The sequence below is a fragment of the Chrysochloris asiatica genome, unplaced genomic scaffold, assembly GCF_000296735.1.
Source record: "Chrysochloris asiatica unplaced genomic scaffold, ChrAsi1.0 scaffold00026, whole genome shotgun sequence".
NCBI lineage: Eukaryota > Metazoa > Chordata > Mammalia > Afrosoricida > Chrysochloridae > Chrysochloris > Chrysochloris asiatica.
The window spans coordinates 3,510,523-3,528,311 of record NW_006408544.1 but is presented as its reverse complement, the minus strand read 5'-3'; the positions used below and the strand labels follow the sequence as shown (position 1 = coordinate 3,528,311).

At 50.8% G+C, this 17,789-nt stretch overlaps 1 protein-coding gene across 2 annotated transcripts in view; it reads right to left on the bottom strand.

Moving 5' to 3' along the window:
- The window catches only part of PTPRF (protein tyrosine phosphatase, receptor type, F), a 72,831-nt gene extending 56,462 nt beyond the window's left edge, over nt 1-16,369 (bottom strand). Inside the window, exons 1-3 of one of the 2 annotated variants that reach the window (XM_006839668.1) lie at nt 16,243-16,369; nt 4,338-4,483; nt 4,109-4,250 (exon numbers count right to left, since the gene is read on the bottom strand). In XM_006839668.1, the coding sequence (XP_006839731.1) occupies nt 4,109-4,250; nt 4,338-4,483; nt 16,243-16,333 (379 nt within the window). In that variant the 5' untranslated portion in view covers nt 16,334-16,369. The remainder of the gene's footprint in view (nt 1-4,108; nt 4,251-4,337; nt 4,484-16,242) is intronic. The other variant, XM_006839667.1, reaches the window with a different exon arrangement.
- Between the last annotated feature and the right edge of the window lie 1,420 nt (nt 16,370-17,789).

Sequence of the window (17,789 nt, the reverse complement as noted above, 5' to 3'; positions counted from 1 at the left end):
GTGCAGAGCGAGAAGAGCTTTTCCTGCCATTACCCAGCGAGGGAGAGGCTGGCGCGCTAATGGCTTCAATTACCACTCAGACAGGAAGGCTGGGCGGTGGGGCCTGTGCTCGGGCTCACCCCAGCCAGCTGGTGTTGGGCACCCCACCAGGTACCCAGACAGGTGAGGCACAGGATGGATATGGCAGGGCCACACTGGAAACAGGGACAGGGTACAAAAGCCAAGAGGCTGGAGTGGAACAGGCTCTGAGAAGGACCTGTGTAGGAAGGAGGTAAGGTTCTGGAGCCCCTCCCTAAGAGAGCCTCATATGTGCACACACATGTACCTTTGAGGGTGCCTACAACACATGTGGCAGTAGATAAGGAATGAACCCAGATTCCCAGCCCCTGAACCCTGAGCTTCATCCTCTCTTCACCCTTAAGACTGGTGGTGGCCTAGGAATGGGCTGGCTCTCCCCTGGCCCCACCCCAGAGCTCCAGTAAAACCATCCTTTCATCCAGTTCTGACAACGCCCCCTTCTCCTGGCCTTCAGAGGGGGTGGGGTGAGGCAGGAGTGCTTAGTCTGAGTTGCTTCCCTCTGGCTCCGCCTCCTTCTGCCAAGCCCAGAGGCGGTCAAGGTTACACAGAGCAACAGGGTAAGTCAGCACTCAAGTCTTCCGGGTGCTAGGTTTCAGGAATGGGAGGGGCCGCCTTTAGGCCCATGGCTAGGCTCCCACACCCTCCCTAGCCTCATCAGAAGTCCTGCACACCGCAGGCGCACAAACAGACCCTGGACCCCTGACAAAGAAACTCTCCTCAAGAAGGGTTCTCCAAATGATGAGACCCTCACTCAGCAAGTCAGAATCTCCCTCACCTCAGGGCTTGAAAGACCACTCAGCCTCTACTACCCTTTAAAAGATAATGCTGCCAAGGACAATGGCTGGGGAAAGAGAACATTCAGGGCCAGAAAGTGTCAGAGCCAGAGCTGGGGATGAGGAACTTTTGAGGTGTGTTCCTGGGGTGATGCAACAGTTTGTGCTTGGCTACTAAGTGAAAAGTTAATGGCTTTAATCCCCTTCCCCCCCCCCCACCACCACCCGTGGTACCATGAAAGAAAGGTCTGAGAATCTGCTTCTATAAGCTTACAGTCAAGAAAACATTATGGAGCCGTTAATTCTAGTCTGCAGCAGAGCTACAGAGCACAACTGCACTATAGTGTGTTCTTGACTGTAATTTTACGATAGCCAGGCCTTTCTTTCACAGCACGACTGGGGGGATTTGAGCCGGAATAAATTTAACAGCAATGGGTTTAGGTTGCTTTGATTCTATTCCAACCCTAATAAGGAGGCCCTTTCTTCCCAGAGATTGTGAGACGATTCCCTGCAGGGCAGGAACCATAGCTCTGGCCCTTCCGGTGCCTCTCAAACGCCAGGGTGGGGCAGATGGCTCCCTGCTGGGGCAGATGCCAACAGGAGGTGGGCAGGGCTGAAATACTTGTCTCCAGGTAAGGAATAGGGAAACTTAGGCCAGGGATGTCAGGGAGGAGTCCAGTAGCACCCTGAGGTACACTTCGTAACCAGTGGTTCTGGTCAAGGGCCTGTCCTCTGGGCTCAGGCCCCACAGTAAGTCCCTGTGTGAGTGAGCAGTAAGGGCATGGAAGCTAAGTACTGCCAGTTCACAGGTCAAGGCTGCAGGATGTGCAGCATGCAGCCAACCAGCAGCTACCACTGACCTCGGAATCAAATGAAGCACTTAAGAATGTCCCCGCCTGGGAATAACTGTTATTTCCGCTTACAGATGGGGCAATTGAGGCTCAGGAATCTTCACTTCCCAAAGGCCACTCCTGAGTAAGCAAAGGGTTCAAAGGGTTCAGAGTCCATGCTCTTGACTACTGCGCCTCTATACTTCAGGGCCCAGCAGACCCCTCTAGAGCCCACCACCACAGATGTGAAACACACAAAACCAGAGCGTAAAAACGGCCAATGTGAATAGACTCAACTGCTCTTGTAATCAAAGAAATGCAAATTAAATTGAGATGCCATTTTTTGCTTATTAACTTGGTAAAGATTTTTGTTTTCTCCTTCAGTAATAATTCCCAGAGCTGGTGAGGATGTACAAAGAAGAGGCCCTCTATGCCCTGCTGGTGGGAGTATAAACTGACCGACACTATCTTCTGAAAATACCGCAAGGCTTAAAAATGCATGTGCCCTTTAACCCAGCACCTTCCACTTCCATGAATCTGGAATAAAGATATAATCGGGAAGGTGAACAAATCTGCCAACAAGAATATAGCACCTGATTTGTAAAAGCAAAAAACTGGGAACAACGTATATGGCATGTGACCGTTTATCCAGAGTCATTAGAAATAACGATGTAGAAGAATATTTAATAGCAAGAAGATGTTCACAATGTATTATTTAAAAAATAAAAAAAAAAAAAATGTCTGAATTATTGGACAGAAAGCGATCCCATTTTTGTTTTACCTACATAGATGTTGTCAGCTGCCATCGGGTCTATTTTGACTTCTGGCAACCCCATGTAACACAGGAGAGGAATGTCCCATAGGGTTTTCTTAGCTGTAATCTTTACAGGAGCAGATCTGCCAGATTGTTCTCCCACAGAGCCACTAGGTGGGTTTGAACCATCAATCTTTTGGTTAGCAGCTGAAGGCCCTACCATTGTTCTTTCTACCAAAACTCCTTTCATAGATAACAACAACAAAATCCCAAACCAGCTGCTACCGAGTCAATTCCAACTCATGGCAACCCCATGTGTGTCACAGTAGAACTAACTGTGCTCCACAGGGTTCTTAATGGCTGATTTTTTAGAGGAGATTGCCAGGTCTTTCTTCTGAGGTGCCTCTGGGTATACTTGGAACACCAACCTTTCACAGCTAGCAGCCAAGCATGTTAATCACTGGCACCACTCAGGAACTCCAGATATACATACATAGATACAGAAACTAAGACTACAAGTTAGTGACTGACTGTTAATAAAAGAAGTAGGATCATGGATGAGTTTTACTCTATGCTTTTGAGATTTTTGATAGTGAACAGGTATTTTGTTGTTATGTGCTGTGGAGTCGATTCCGACTCACAGCGACCCTGTACAGGGTTTCCAGTGCTGCAAATCTTTACGGGAGCAGAAGGCCTCATCTTTCTTCCGCAGAACAGCTGGTAGTTGTGAACTGCTGACCGTGAGATTAGCAGCCCGATTTGTAAGCACTATGCTACCAGAGCTCATTGAACAGGCTTAAGTATTGTTATAAAAAATGTTTTTAAGTAAACATTAACATTGCATTTCTCATTTACACACAGACCTATTTGGACAAATAAATCCATCATGGATGGGTCTCTCACGCCACCTCCACCCTGCACCAAGTCTATCTGTGGATTCCATGTGTTCAGAAAGTGTTCATTCCTCAGTCTGGTCCTGCGTCCTCCAACCTCTCCAGGCTCATGGAAAATCACTCTCCCCACTTCCCTCTAGGCTCGCATCTGCTCCAGCCGCTCTTGCCTTTGGGCCTTGGCACGTGCTATTCCTTCTGCTGTGTCCTCCCCTTTGTCCTCAGCCATCAACTGTAACCTCTCAGCAGCCCCTAGTGATGCCCCCTGCAGGACTTGGTGGAGACCATGAGTGTCTTGAGGGCAGGACCCCAGTCAGATTTCAAGGCAGCATCAGGGAATATTTGTGAATGTACGGAAAAGCCACCAAGTGAAAGGAGGTACTAAAATCCAGAGACAGAGCCCAGGCCTCAGCCTAGGGCCACCACTCAAATCTGTCTGAAGTTAAGACTAAACAAGGCTCCTACAGCCACATCAATACACTGCCACCAGCCACGGAACCCAAAGAACACTGAGTTTTAGCACCATACCCCGTCAGGCCCCAGACCACACGTGGACAATGATCCAGTTCAGCAGCAGAACATAGGTATCTCACAGATAGCATGCATCAGTATGAGCCAAGAAAATCAAGGCCTGATCCAATGTTCCTCACTGGCCAGCGCCGGCCACTGCCAACCCCAGGAGGGCTAGTTCTCATTTCTGCCAAATGCCTGTGTGGCTGAGGGCAGGGACAGGGCTGGCTGGCTCTCTCCACACATCGTTTGACCTGCCCATGTCCCACATACCTTCGAGCACAGAGAGCTTGGCGCTAGTGTTGATCTCTCCCAGACTGTTGGTGGCCGTGCACTCATAGATAGCTTCATCTCGCTGCACCCGTAATGGCTGGATCCGCAGCACTGACCCTGCCCCGTCGTCAAACTCAATTACCTGCCAGAGGACAGACATGCAATCACAGCTTGCTCAGGACACGGGGGGCCCCTGGGTTCTGCCTGACCCTTCCCACTAAGCACACACCTCAAAACGCTGGGAGCTGACTTTCTTTCCCTTCTTCATCCATGTGATGCGTGGCTTGGGCTCCCCTGTGGCCTGGCAGACGAAGGAGGCCACACCTCCCGACAGCCCAGTCTGGTCCTCGGGGACCTTAATGAAGACAGGCTTACCTGGAAAAAATGGAGACAGAGATCACCAGGTTTAGTCATCAGGGCACGTTCACTACAGCTAGGGCCAACACCACAGGTGATAATCATGGGGGTGGGGAGCAAGAAAGGCCCACCGAAAAAATAACTGTAGTCACTCCTTAGGTAGTGCTTGCTAGGTGCCAAGCAGTATTCAAATACTTGATAACTCCTTTAAGAATATATATATGCTGCTAAGTGTCATCCAGTCTGTTCCAACTCATAGCAACCCTGTATAGGGTTTCTGAGAAGCAGTTGGTAAATCTGAACTGTCGACCTTGTGGTTCAAACTAACCTTGTGGTCCAGTGCTTATCCTACAGCACCACACCAGGACTCCGTGAGTATGTATGTTGTTATGTGTTAAGTGCTGTTGAGTCCATTCCAACTCATAGTGACACTGTATAGCATTTCCTAGGAGCGACCGGTGAGTCAGAACCGACCTTATGTATGGTTCAACCCAATCTTGTGGTCTAGTGCATGACCCTATAGCACCACACCAGGAGTCCTTATGAGTGTATAAATGTGTGTGTGTGCGCGCGTGTGTGTGTAGTATGGAGTCCTGGTGTGGCGCTGTAGGTTAATTTGCTGGACTACAAAGTCCACAAGGTTGGTGTGCTTTGAACAGATAACATGCATCAGTATGAGCCATGCCACAAGGTCAGTAGTTCAAGCTCACAAGCCACTCCTCGGAAACCCTATACAGAGTTGCTATGGATTGGAATCTACTTGAAAGCACTTAACAACAAGTAAAAATACAAATCACACACACACACAAAAACAAAAAACAAACCCCGGAGGTCCCTGGGACCATAAAGTGACATAAGCAGAGTGCAGGAACCTACCCAGAGAACCTACACCAGAGATGGAGACAGAGATGACGACATGGACAGATGGAGTGGCTGGGGACTCTGGAGTCAGGGAGGGAGAGGGGCTGTGTGCTGACAGCCAGAGGGCTGGCTTGAGGGATGTATCCTTTGGTTGTTTGATGATGAATGGAAGGGATTGTAATCATTGCAATGAAATAAAATACAATAGGATGAATGTAAAGCTGGTGTTCTTCCATGTAAACTACCACATAATTCACAATAAAAACTTAAAAAAAAAACTCCATTGCCGTTCAGTTGATTCTATCTCAGAGCAACACTGCGTAAGATTTCCGAGATGGTAAATCTTTATGGGAGCAGAAAGCTTCATCTTTTGCCCAGAGTGGCTGGTGAGTTTGAACTGCTGATATTTTGGTTAGCAATCTAGTGTTTACCCTACAACGGCACTAGGGCTCCTTATATATGTACAAAAGGGTTTCAAAAAGTTGATGGAATAGTTCCATTATCTTTTAATTACATTTTTCCATTAACTTTGGAGCTCCCTGTACATTTGTATACACACACATACACATAAATGTATGTTGTGTGTTGTTGAGGTGATTTCAACTCATGTTTTTAAGTGCTATCAAGTTGGTTCCAAAGAGCAGCTGGTATGTTTGAACCACCGACCTTGCGGCCCAGCGCTTATCCTACAGTGTCACACCAGAACTCCTTTAGACTCGCAGATATCCTGTATAGGGTTCTGAGAGCAGTTGATGGGTTTGAACCACCAACCTTGTGGCTAGCAGTTAGCAGTCCAGTGCTTATATTATAGCGCGTTACACTGTATATACAAAACAGTTGCCATCAAGTTGACCCCATACGTGTGGCAAGTCAGAGTAGACCTGTGCTCCATAGGGTTCTTAAGGGTTGATTTTTCCGGAGGTCAATACTTTCTTCCAAGGCACTTTTGGGTGGAATGAAATGTCCAACCTTTTGGTTGACAATGTTGCTCGTTAACCACTTGCACCATCCAAGGACTCAAGCATATGTTGTAGTAAGCTACCACCAAGTTGGCTAACTTTTGATACTCCATGCATACCAGGATCCAACCACTGAGTTGGCTAACTTTTGATACTCCATGCACAACAGGATCTAACCACTGTGATCCACAGGGCTTTCACTGGCTGATTTTCCATAGAGTGCCAGGCCTTTCTTCCTAGTCTGTCTTAGTTTGAAAGCTCCGCTGAAACCTGTCCAGCATCACAGGGACACTTAAATCTCTACCAGCAAATGGGTTGCAGCTATACTTGAGGTACATTCGCCAGGTCACCTGTATTGAAGGCAAGGATTCTACCACTGCCCGCCCCCCAAACATTTAAGCACAGGATTGCTAACTGCAAAGTTGGTGGTTCAAACACACCAGCTACTCCTTGGAAATGCTATATAGGGTTGCTATGAGTTGGAACTGAGTGGACGACACTCAACAACATTACTATCTCAAAGGAGACCTGGTGACTTAGGGGATAAGCTCTAGTTTGAAAATGACAAGGTCTGTAGTTCTAACCCACCAGCCAACTCTGCAGGAGAACGATGAGGCAGTCTGCTTCAGAAAGATTTACAGCCTGGGAAACCGTTAAGAACAGTTCTACTCTCTGAATCAACTCAACAGCAGCGGATGTAGTTTGGATTAGAGCCTCTGCTCAAGGCATAGAAGAGGTTAAGGAATTTGTCCAACATGACACAGCTGGCATATGGTGGAGCCGAGATTTTAACCCAGGCATTCTGAGTCTGGAGTCCATACTGTAACCAATACTTGTCTGTCTCCCATCCCCCATCAAGTCCACGCTCTAGGTAAAAGGCATAGTGAAGAGCCCCAGCTCCCCTCAGACTCCTCCCACCCCTGCTGTTCTCCAGCTTGGTGATGGCACCTCCATCCACCCCAAGGTGCAAGGCTCAAGTCAGGACCCAGGACTCTTCCTCTCCTTCAGCCCCCACATACCAGCAGTCTCAGAGGCTGAGACATTCCACAGCTCTTTAAGTATCTCTGGATGTCTTCCCAGGTGAATGCTTTCCTGTAAATCTGCCCATCCCCACCCCTGCCCCCACTGGCTTGGTTACTGCCTTCTAAGAGCCTGGCTGTCTCCCCAAAGTGTCCCCTGGGAAGTGGAGGATAGAGGAGGGGGGCTTAGACACAGTACCTGCCACCCCCACATCACTTGCCATGCAAAGGGCCAAAGCAGAGGAATCTGTGAATACCACTTCCCAGGGTCACAAGACAGAGAAACTTGGTTTCATTAAGACATAGCAACACCTCTTTAATCCAGACAGCGGATCCACTGCCGATTAGTCAGACCAATGAACAGCTAGCTCCAGGAAGGGCTGATACCGTGAGAAATGACCTTTCAGACCACCTGCCTGGTGCCAATGATCACAGGCTGGCCTGGCTCCTGGCACAGAAGCATGTGGTGCACTGATGACAATCCTTTGACAAGCACCCACTCAGCGTCAGGTACTTTGTGTCTGTTATCTCATTATCCTTCACTGTAGTATACCCAGTTTACAAACTCAGAGAGGTCAAGTCACTTGCCCAAGGCCACACAGTCAGTGACTGGCACAATTCAAAATCATCTGACACCAAAACACCTGGCACAAAGCAGTTCATGTGGAACAGCTGGGGAGCTTGTCCAGAGCAGGGTCAGTGATTGGTGGGGAGTGAGTGGGGTGAGGAAGTAGAGTACAGGTAACTAGAGAAGACTGTACGTGAATGGCAAAACAAAGCAAGGGGGCGTGGCTGGAGGGAGGTTTAAAATTTTTTGTTTCTCTTCTGCTTAAGATGCAATGTTTACAGCACATGACCATGGCAAGGTAATACACTGGGAGGTGCAGAGCACAAGAGTAAAAGATAAATACTATTAGACACACGATTCTACAATAATAGTAGTAACAAACAATATGTAAGAAGAGAGATATAGGTAGACAAGCAAGCTGAACAGCTGTGGGAAGGTGAATGGGAGTACACCCATGAATGTATTTATATATGTATCTGTAGGTGATACAGATATATCCAGATATCATAGAGCATACAAGGGGCAAAGTTCTGAAAACTTCTTAACCATAAGCAAAGACCGTAAGGGAATGAGTCACTGGACTTGAGGACTTAGGACTAAGGATGACATCTAGTTCAACTGGCACAACATAGTCCACAGAAACAACGTTCTATATACTGCTTTGGTGAGGGACAAGGGGCCTTAAAAGCAGCCATCTAAAAAGCAACTATTGGTCCCTGCCCATCTGGAGCAAAGGAAAGTGAAGAAAATCAAAGACTCAAAGAAACAATTAGTCCAAAGGACTAAAGGACTGTATGAACCAAAGGACTAATGTACCACAGCTTCCACTATCCTGAGACCAGAAGAACAATATGGTGCCAGGCTACCATTACCAGACGCTCTGATGAGCACAACAAAGCAGAAGTGGGGGAAAAAAGTGTAAAACAAAATTCAAAATCATAGAAATGAACAGACCCCTCGGTCTAATAGAGACTGGTGAAACCTCCAAGACTGCAGCCCTTGGACACCCCTTCAAGCCTGGAACTGGACCACTCCTCCGCCCCCCGGGAATCACCTTTCAGCCAAATAATAGACAGACCTATAAAGTGAGCAACAACATCAGGGAGGAATGTACTCCTCAGTACAATCAATCATATGAGACCAAAAGGGCAGCATTTGCTCAAACAACAAAGCTCAAAAGGCAGGAAGGGGGTAGCAAAGGAGAATGGAAACTAGGAATTCAGGGAGGAAGTGGGAAAAGTGCTCTTACATTATGGAGATTGTAACCAATGTCTCGAAACAAAATTAATGTATTACAGAATGGAAAACTAATTTGCTCTGTAAACATTCACCCAGATTATAATAAAAACTTTAAAAAGAAAAAAGGAGGAATCAATATTTAAATACTAGTGGGATGGAGCCAGCAGGAAAGATGAGGGTGTTTGATCCAGTGGAGGAAGAGGGACAGCAGTTAAGAGTCCAAGGAGCCAGTCAATGTGGGGAGTGACAGTTACAGGTACAGAGTAAGGAAGGTCACCCCTGTAGGGAGAAGGGAGAGATCTCACCTGACTGAGCACCCTCAGGGCCTGATGGGCTCTGCAAGTTTATATCATTATTAACATAGTCACCTACCATCTCTAAGGCTCCATTTTCTCATTTGTAAAGTGGTGTTAGTGACAGTCCCACCTCACAGGTCTGTGTGTCCAAAATGAGACAATGTCTGTACACTGATGGCACAGGCTCAATATATGGTGGGCCTTCAGGGAGGGCAATGATCACTGTCAGTTAGCATTATTAATTTAAAAGCAATCCTACCAGGTAGGCAGTATTATTATCCCCATTTTAGAGATGGGGAAATGGAGGCTCAGAGGGTTAGAGGACGAAAAAGTCAGAGCGATTTAGGAATGGAGCAGGCAGGTTCCAAAGCCTCAGCTAACATATGAGCCCTTCCCTAAAGGACTCACTGACCTCTCTCCTGATGTACCCAGAGAAGCAGGGCAGGCATGCGAGTGGGGACAGTCTTGGAGGGGAAACACCCAAGCCTGGTAGGGGTCAGAGTGGTATGGGATGACACAAGGCTTTGGGATCCCTCAGTTTGCTTTGTCCTTTGAAGGCTATTCTAGACTCTCCCAGTCTGCAGTCTACAGAGCCTGTTATTGCTGCTCCTCTCAGACAGGACTGTCCACTCTGGCTCCAGTGGGGGCACCTCCTGCCCCCCACCCAACTGAACATGTACACACACACATACACCCCTGAGGACCTCTATACTGCAACCACCCTAAGTCATCTTCTCCAGACTAGACACCCCATTGGCCCAGCAAGAAAGTGTCCTTACCCCTCCCCAGTCCATTTTCTATTCAGCAACCAGAAAGAATAGTCAGCCTCCTCCCTACTGTCCATGAAAACCCTCTAAAATGCTCTCAGAACAAAATTTAAACTCCTATTATCACGTTCTGGAGTCCTGGTGTGGTGCTGTGGAATAAAGCACAGGACCGCAAGGTCAGTCTGAACCACAAGGTTGGCAGTTCAACCTCACCAGCCACTCCTTGGAAACCCTATACAGGGAAGTCCTGGTGTGGCACCGTGGGCTAATGCGTCAGACGGCAAAGTCGTTTGAACTGCAAGATCGGTGGTTCAAGTTCACCAGCTGCTCCTTGGAAACCCTCTACAGGGTCACTATGGTTCAGAATTGACTCAGCAGCACTTAACAACAACAACACTAGGCCTTGGAACCAAGTCGATGGCACTTAACAACAACATGATCATGTTCAAGGTTCTGTGGGCTATGACTTGGCCGTTCTCCCCAAAGCCCTACTTTCATTTCCAGTAAGGTTCCTTGTGACATCAGAGTTTTTGAACAAGTGGTTCCTTCTGTCAAGAACCTCTGAGCCAACCTCTTCACCTGCTAACGCCTATTCACACCTTTCTCATCTCAGTGTAAACATCATTTCTTCAAAAAACTTGCCTGAACCCTCTCCCCCTAAGTTAGTTTAGTTCCTGCTCTGAAGTGCCCCAGAACTCCCTCAGCCTCTCATGGCACCGCCTGAGTTTGTTATGTACTGTGTAGTGTGTGAAGGTTATGACTTTTCCCACCATTTTAGTAATTAATAGCTCCTTCCCCACCTGGAAAATAACCCCAGGCAGGGCAGAGACCTCGGTCTGGTGTACTTCCTGCCCTATCCATGTGCGTACTTCCTGCCCTATCCATGTGCGTGCCCAGCACACAGCTGAATGTCTCAACAACATGTTAAATGAATGAAAGCATGAACTAATGCAAGCTAGCCAGAGAGGGATGGAGGCTGTGGCCCCTCACATGCCAGTGGGACTCCACCCCCACCAGCAAGGAAAGACACCCCTGATAGAAAGTTCCCTCCAGCTTCTGCCTCAATGTGTAGGTCTCAGAAACCAGAGGCTGGAACCTGCTGAACTGGAATGGCCAGCGAGTCAGCCTGGGGGCGGGGTGGGGCGGGGCCTCGGCACCAAACAAAGAAGCTGGGGAGGAGAGCCAGGTGTGGGTCACAAGCCAGGCCGAGAAGGGGAAAGGCCTGTGAAGAGTGTGCCCAAGGCCTGAGGCCAGTGAGGAGGCTGGAGAGGAGCCAGTGCCTCACCCAGACCACCCACCCACCTAACAGACCCAGGCAAGACCGGCAGTGCTTTTCAAGCCTGGTGCAGCCCAGAGGCAATGGGTAGGCCCCTTCCCTTGGCTGGGCTTGGTCCTCTGCTGTCTTCCAACCTAGTCCCCACTAATCCTGAGGGCATCTCATACACAGTCGTGTCCCAAAGCGCTGCCAGCCCATACCCACATACTCTTCATAGGAGACTGCCTGAGGAACACAAAGTGACCACCCCTCTCTCCTGTTGCAAACCTTGTCCCAACATCTGCCTCTCCCCTGCCCCTCAGCTTGCTCCTGTTAGCCTCTACAGGTACATCATGTTGACCTGCTGAGCACCTTTTCTACTCTAGCATACACAACGGGGTCCCTATGAATCAGAATCGACTTGATGGTGATCATTTGTTTTGTTTTCTGTGGGCCAAGCAATGTGCCAGGAACACAGCCAGGAATAAAGTGGACCCAGCTTGGGCTCTATCACATCTCCAAGTGGGATACGCTCTCATGGCTTCCACGTTCCAAGCAACCCCAGGAGTCTGTTGTGTCTCCATGGACTTTTGGGGTTTCCTATTGATCGGACGGGCCCCTGGGCCAGCTGGCAGAAACTGGCTGCTGTTCACCTCTGTGCCCCACACCTGACCCACACACGGTGTTCAGTGACAATCTGAACAGAACTTCTGGATCGAGGCCGATGAGGAGGTGTGAATACAAGCCTTCCCCAACAAGAAACCGCTGGGAGGCTCTGCAGCTACCAGACTGCTGTCCCACCAGTGTGGCTCCACCTCTCCTCTCTGTCTCCTCCCCACCATGCACAGGGCACCAGTGGTACAGCCCTTTGGACAGTAGGTCCCAGTGGAACACCCTGGGCCTCTGTCCTACTCAACAGGGCTCCGGAGGGCACAGAGTCCATGTGAGGTGGGAGGAAGTGGTCTAACAAAGGAAACAAGTACAACTGGTCTGAGGGAGGGGGTTGCGAGGTTCCAGCCTGGGGGATAGATAGCTAAACTGGGCCATGGGGAAATCTGACTACTATTTTGTGCCTTCCCCTCGGAGTATGCACACACCTGCACACACACACCTGCGCACGCGTGTGCGCGCGCATACATACACACACACACACACACACACACACACACACACACACGGCACAGGGAAGCGGAGAGCAGACATGAATCGAGGGGCAGGGAGGGGAGCTCCTGAAGAGCGGATTTCCCAGGCCCTGCACAGCCTCCTAATGAGCTGGGGACTCATTACTGCTGACTCCTGTGACTACTGCTGCTGACTATGGAGGGGGGCCCACTCAGAGACAGCCGCAGGTTCCCAGGGGACACACAGTGAGACCCAAGTCATGTATACGTGCTAGGTGCCCTGTCCACACAATCTCACATGACCTCCATTGTGTAATAGAAAAACAGACCTGGAAAAAGGAGGCACCCTGCCGGAAGTCCCATAGAGAAGGCAGAGTCTAGACAGGCCACCAGGTCTTTCCTGTTCATGGAAGGAGGGGTGAGGGTTGGAGGATGAAGTGTGCACATCCCGTGTACAACTTCACAGCTACTGGCAAGGAGAGGAAACAGAACAAACACCACTGCTGCTCTGGTCCTTGCCTCCCTGCCTCTAGAACGTTCCCCACCAGCCACATCTAGGCCCCCAACCCACATCATTCTGCATCCCTGCCCATCCCTGCCCCAAGGGGAAGCCTAGGCCCATTCCTGCTTCTTCCCTTCAACTTCATCTCATTGTAACACACACCAAACGTTAGCCAATGCCTGTACATCCTTCTGGACCCCTTTCTTGCAGGAACTCTCCCAACCTTCCCCAAGATGCTTAGTTCACATCCTCTGTACCGGTGTCACACCACACAGAACACTCTGGTACAGACTGTGCTCCAGCCGGAGCCTCCAAGCTGGGTGCTCCCAAGATCACGGGTGTGGATGCCTCCCAGCGGAGCACCTGACACATACATCAACTTGTCAGAAACCCTTTCCTTGCTTGGGACCACCTCTGGCCCATAAACTTCCCCTCATGAGACGCCACAGAGCCCTGGGCTGGGAGTGCTGAGTGGGTTTCAGTCTGATGTGAACGGGTTTCCATTGGAGCTGACTCAGCAGTGATGCTGGGGCCTACAAGCTAACTCTTGGCAGCTGCTTCTCCATGGCCCTTCCCTTTGCTCCCTCAGAGGCCAGGGCCCCCATTCATTTGTCTCGTTAAGAGGCCTATAGAAACACATTTGTTCTCTCTGCGCTTCACTGCTCCGGTCGTCAATTCTCTGGGGCGCCAGCCCTACCTTCTGCAGCAGCCCTGTCCCCCATTTGGCTGCTTGCCCCTGGCTAGAAGCCTGGCTAGAAGTCATAGTGAGGGGATGGATCCAAAAGTGTGTGCAGTGTACGGCAGGCCTGTGGGCAGACCTAGCCTCCCAGGGCCAGGATCTGCCCCCAAGGTTCACTGTTAAAGAGGAATGCTCAGTTCACCTGAACCCTCCACCTTGACTGAGGCAAGATTTCAGCTTCTTCAACTAGCTCCTGCCTGTAAAGGACTAGCATGGAGGTTCCTGGACTGGGCTCCATGCACTGCTTCCCTGCTCCACACCTTCACTCACACACAGTGAGCACCCCTCCAGGACACACAGTCACAACTGAAGGGAGATGTCAAGGAGTAGCATGTGACCCTGGTTGGAAATCCAACAGGCTCCTGGAGGAAGCGATGGAACGGGGAAGACAGTGCCAAGTGAAAAAAACAGAAGAGAAACGGCCTGAACACCTGAGAACACGTGAGCCCCTGGGAGAAGTGAGTCTGGTGGGTGTGTGGAGGAACATACAGGCTGAGGCTGACAGGCCTGAAGGAGGGCTAAGACCTCTAGCATTGATCCTGAAGGCAATGGAGGGAGGGGTGAAGAGCTTTCGACTGAGGAGTGCAACATCAGGCATTCATTCTGAAACATGACTCTCATTTGGAGATGGAGAATGGATTATGAGGGAAGAGACAGGAGGCAGGGAAACCATCAGGAGGCTGTGCATACAAAAGCCCAAGCCAATAGCTGACGGTGGCTTGAATGAAGGGGAGTTGAGAGAAACGTGGATGCATTCCAAAGATATTTAGAAGGTAGAAACACAGAACTTGGTGATGGGTTAGACGTGGGGTATAAGACGAGGGAAAGGCTGGGAAGAAGCCCAAGTCCCTAACCCGAGTGACCAGACAGACGATACTGCCATTTGCTGGGAGGGAGAGCATGGGAAGAGGAGCAGGTCTGAGGGACAAGAGTGGGGTACTGGTTGGAGCATGTTGAGTCTGAGACAGGAGAGGGAAAGGGGTTATTTTCTCATGATGTACTAAACTGGGCAGTCTTCCCTTGCCCTCAAGCACTTGCCAGAAGGCCTAAGAATACCTGGGCTGCAGGGCAAGGACTGTACCACAATGTCCAAGGGCTGCTGACCACACCTGACCCTCTCCTCTAAATAAGCCTCATCCTTCTCTCCAATATTGGAATCGCACTGCTGAGGACTTCTGTGCCCTGTCCCTGCAGGCTCCAGCTCTTTTGCACCAGCTACCACCAGACCTGGAGTTCACTCACCAACCCCCTCCGCGTGACTGCCCCCATGTAGACCCCTATCCTTCTCACTGCTGGCACTTCACTGACCTCAGTATCCTCCACACCCACCTCTTGGGAGGAATGCCCTCCCCTCTTTCCCCTTCCCTTCTAGTCCCACTCAGGGCCCAACCTCTGAGGACAAAGGGCGGGGCTGCTCCCCGCCCACCTCCAGGATCTGGTCCTAAATAATTAATTAGGAGCCATTAAGAGACTGAGTAGGGCAAGGGGAAAGATCTGTGCCCAGCCTGAGAGGGGGGTGGGGGGAGCCCTCTGGCCTGCTGACTCCCAGGCTGACCTCTGGGTTGGCCCTTGGCTGCCTCTGGGTCCCAGACAGGCTAGGAACAGCCCCTTTCCCCAGGGACCTTGGTTTCAATCTTACTCCTCCCCTTCGGTCTGCAGATTGGCTAAATCTGCCCTGTGCCCCGCCTCCCACCAGTAACCAAGCAGTGGTAACCATGGCGATGGGGAGGGGAGACTTCGGCCAGTCTGTAGTACCAGGCAGGGGGAAGGGTGGCAGGAAAGGGACCAAAGTTCGGAACTGGATCTGAACTAGGAGACAGTGTTCCTCTACATACACACTCACACAAGAGGGGCACTGGAGGTGCACTCTTCCTCCAGTTCCCAGGGCTGAGATGGTGAGGGGAGGAGGGTGCCCCTTTGCCTTGAAGCTCCTTCGTAAAAGGTGAAGGAGGGGCTCAGTTTCCCTACACTTGGATCCTGAGGGGAAGAGCTTCCAGCGGGCCTGCCTTCCAAGCCTACTCGAGACCTGTAGGCACACCTGGCATCCCATTGCCATGACCACACATGTATCCCAGGACCGCCCTCCTATTCCCATGATGACTCCTGGGTATGGCTGGCACTGTGCCTCTGCTACAGTGGACACAGCACACGTCTGGGCACAGCACACGCTGACCACAGGAATCCACATAAAACAGACTCACGCTTAGACATGAGCTACAGGGACACACGTTCCACATGATGCTCGCAAGAAGCAGTGAGACTGGGGTAGTTCTTTCGGGGGGGGGCCCTCTCCAAGTGAGGGTCCCTGTAGGACAGAAAACGTTCTCTGAGGTGGGTGTATCTGGTACCCTGCCTCTACTTATTCAGGTCTTGACCCTCATCCTGGAGTCCCCCTAGAGAAGGATCACATCCTGCCCTAGGAGATCCTGCAATGTGAGAGGTCAGACTTACTGTCACCATGGGCGCCCACCACCAAACTAAGCATCACGAGTGCAGGCACAAGGGGCACCATCGTCTTCCCTGGGGCCAGTTGAGGGGCCATCCAGGGATCCAGCACCACAGCCAGTCACAGCCCAGGACAATCAAACCTGTGATAGAGAGAAGGGGACAGCCAGTTAGCTGGTATCCTGCCCACCATGCCACCTCCTGGCTCCCCACTGACCTCCCCTACACCCCGCCAGACCTCTGAGCCCAGTGACCACCCAGGCTCCTTGCTGATCTTCCAGTGACCACAGGGTTAACCCAGCAGCCCCACTTTGGTAAAACAGAGTGCAGGAGATCTTCCGGTCACCCTGAAAGGGCGGGTGGTTGAAAACCAAGGGATGTACAAGGATTCCATCTCAGACCCTTAGGGGAGAAGGAGACGGGGGACAGGTGAGACCAAACCAAGACAAGACAGTCAGAGGCAGGGAGTAGTTCTGCTGGGAATCCACAGTGCCTTGGGGTGTCCTTCCATCCCTCTTCTCCCCAGCAGGGAGGGAGGAGTCAGTGGCAACAGGCCAGACCCCCACATGCTGAGCACAGGCCCCAGAATAGAGGCTTGTTAGCAGCAGATGGGATCCAGGTATCAGAGGCTAGAAGCCAAAGCCACAGCCCGCCCAGGCTCGCCAGGGCGTGTTCTTGACAAGCTGTAGCTGTCCCGCCCAGCCACCCTCTTCCTACCCATTTCCCATGGTACCTTCCCACTCCAGAGGGAAACCACAGGGAGGCCCTAGTGGCCACCAACAGGGGTGCTGGGTCCTAAGATTCAGCCCCCACAGCCTGTCTGCCCTAGCCTGCAAAGAAGCCCAGAGGGCAGGGCACCAACGGCTGAAGCTGAGGCAGACTCCTGGGACGTCTGTTTGGGAGGGGCTAACCTCATCAGGCCAGTGCTCCTGAGGTTTCAGGGCCTGATGTGTTCTCTTCATTCCAGACACTTGTGCAGAGCCTCCCCAGGTGGCAGCGTGGCCACAGCAGCCAGTACCTACACACTGCTGTCATTCCCACCCCAGTGGTGACCTCTAGAGGGTCTCACTCCAGGTCTTCTAGCATACTAGTATCCATCAACTGTGCTCACACCTTGCTCTGGGCAGGAGATGGCACCTTCGTCCCTCATTAGTGCTCTGAATACACAGCAATATGGTGGGGGTGGGGTGTGAGAGGGATGGAGAACCATCTCAGGGCCTCACAGTGATAACCAGAAACTCAGGCAGTAGAGTCATCATCAGACCCAGGGGACAGTGGACCCACACACGTTAAGAGAATTCCCAAGGAGGTGACAGGGCAGGTGAGCATGAAGGTACAGCATTTAAAAAGAGTTTCGGACTTTCTTGGAATCTGGATCCTCATCTCAAGTGGGACAGGCAGAGGTCATGAGGTTAGAAGTAGGGGAGCAATTTGTTGTTGTCATGTGCCATCGAGTCGGAACCGATTCATAGCGACCCCATGCACAGCAGAACGAAACAATGTTCGATCCTGGGCCAACCTCACTACCGCTGCCACACTTGAGTCCATCAATG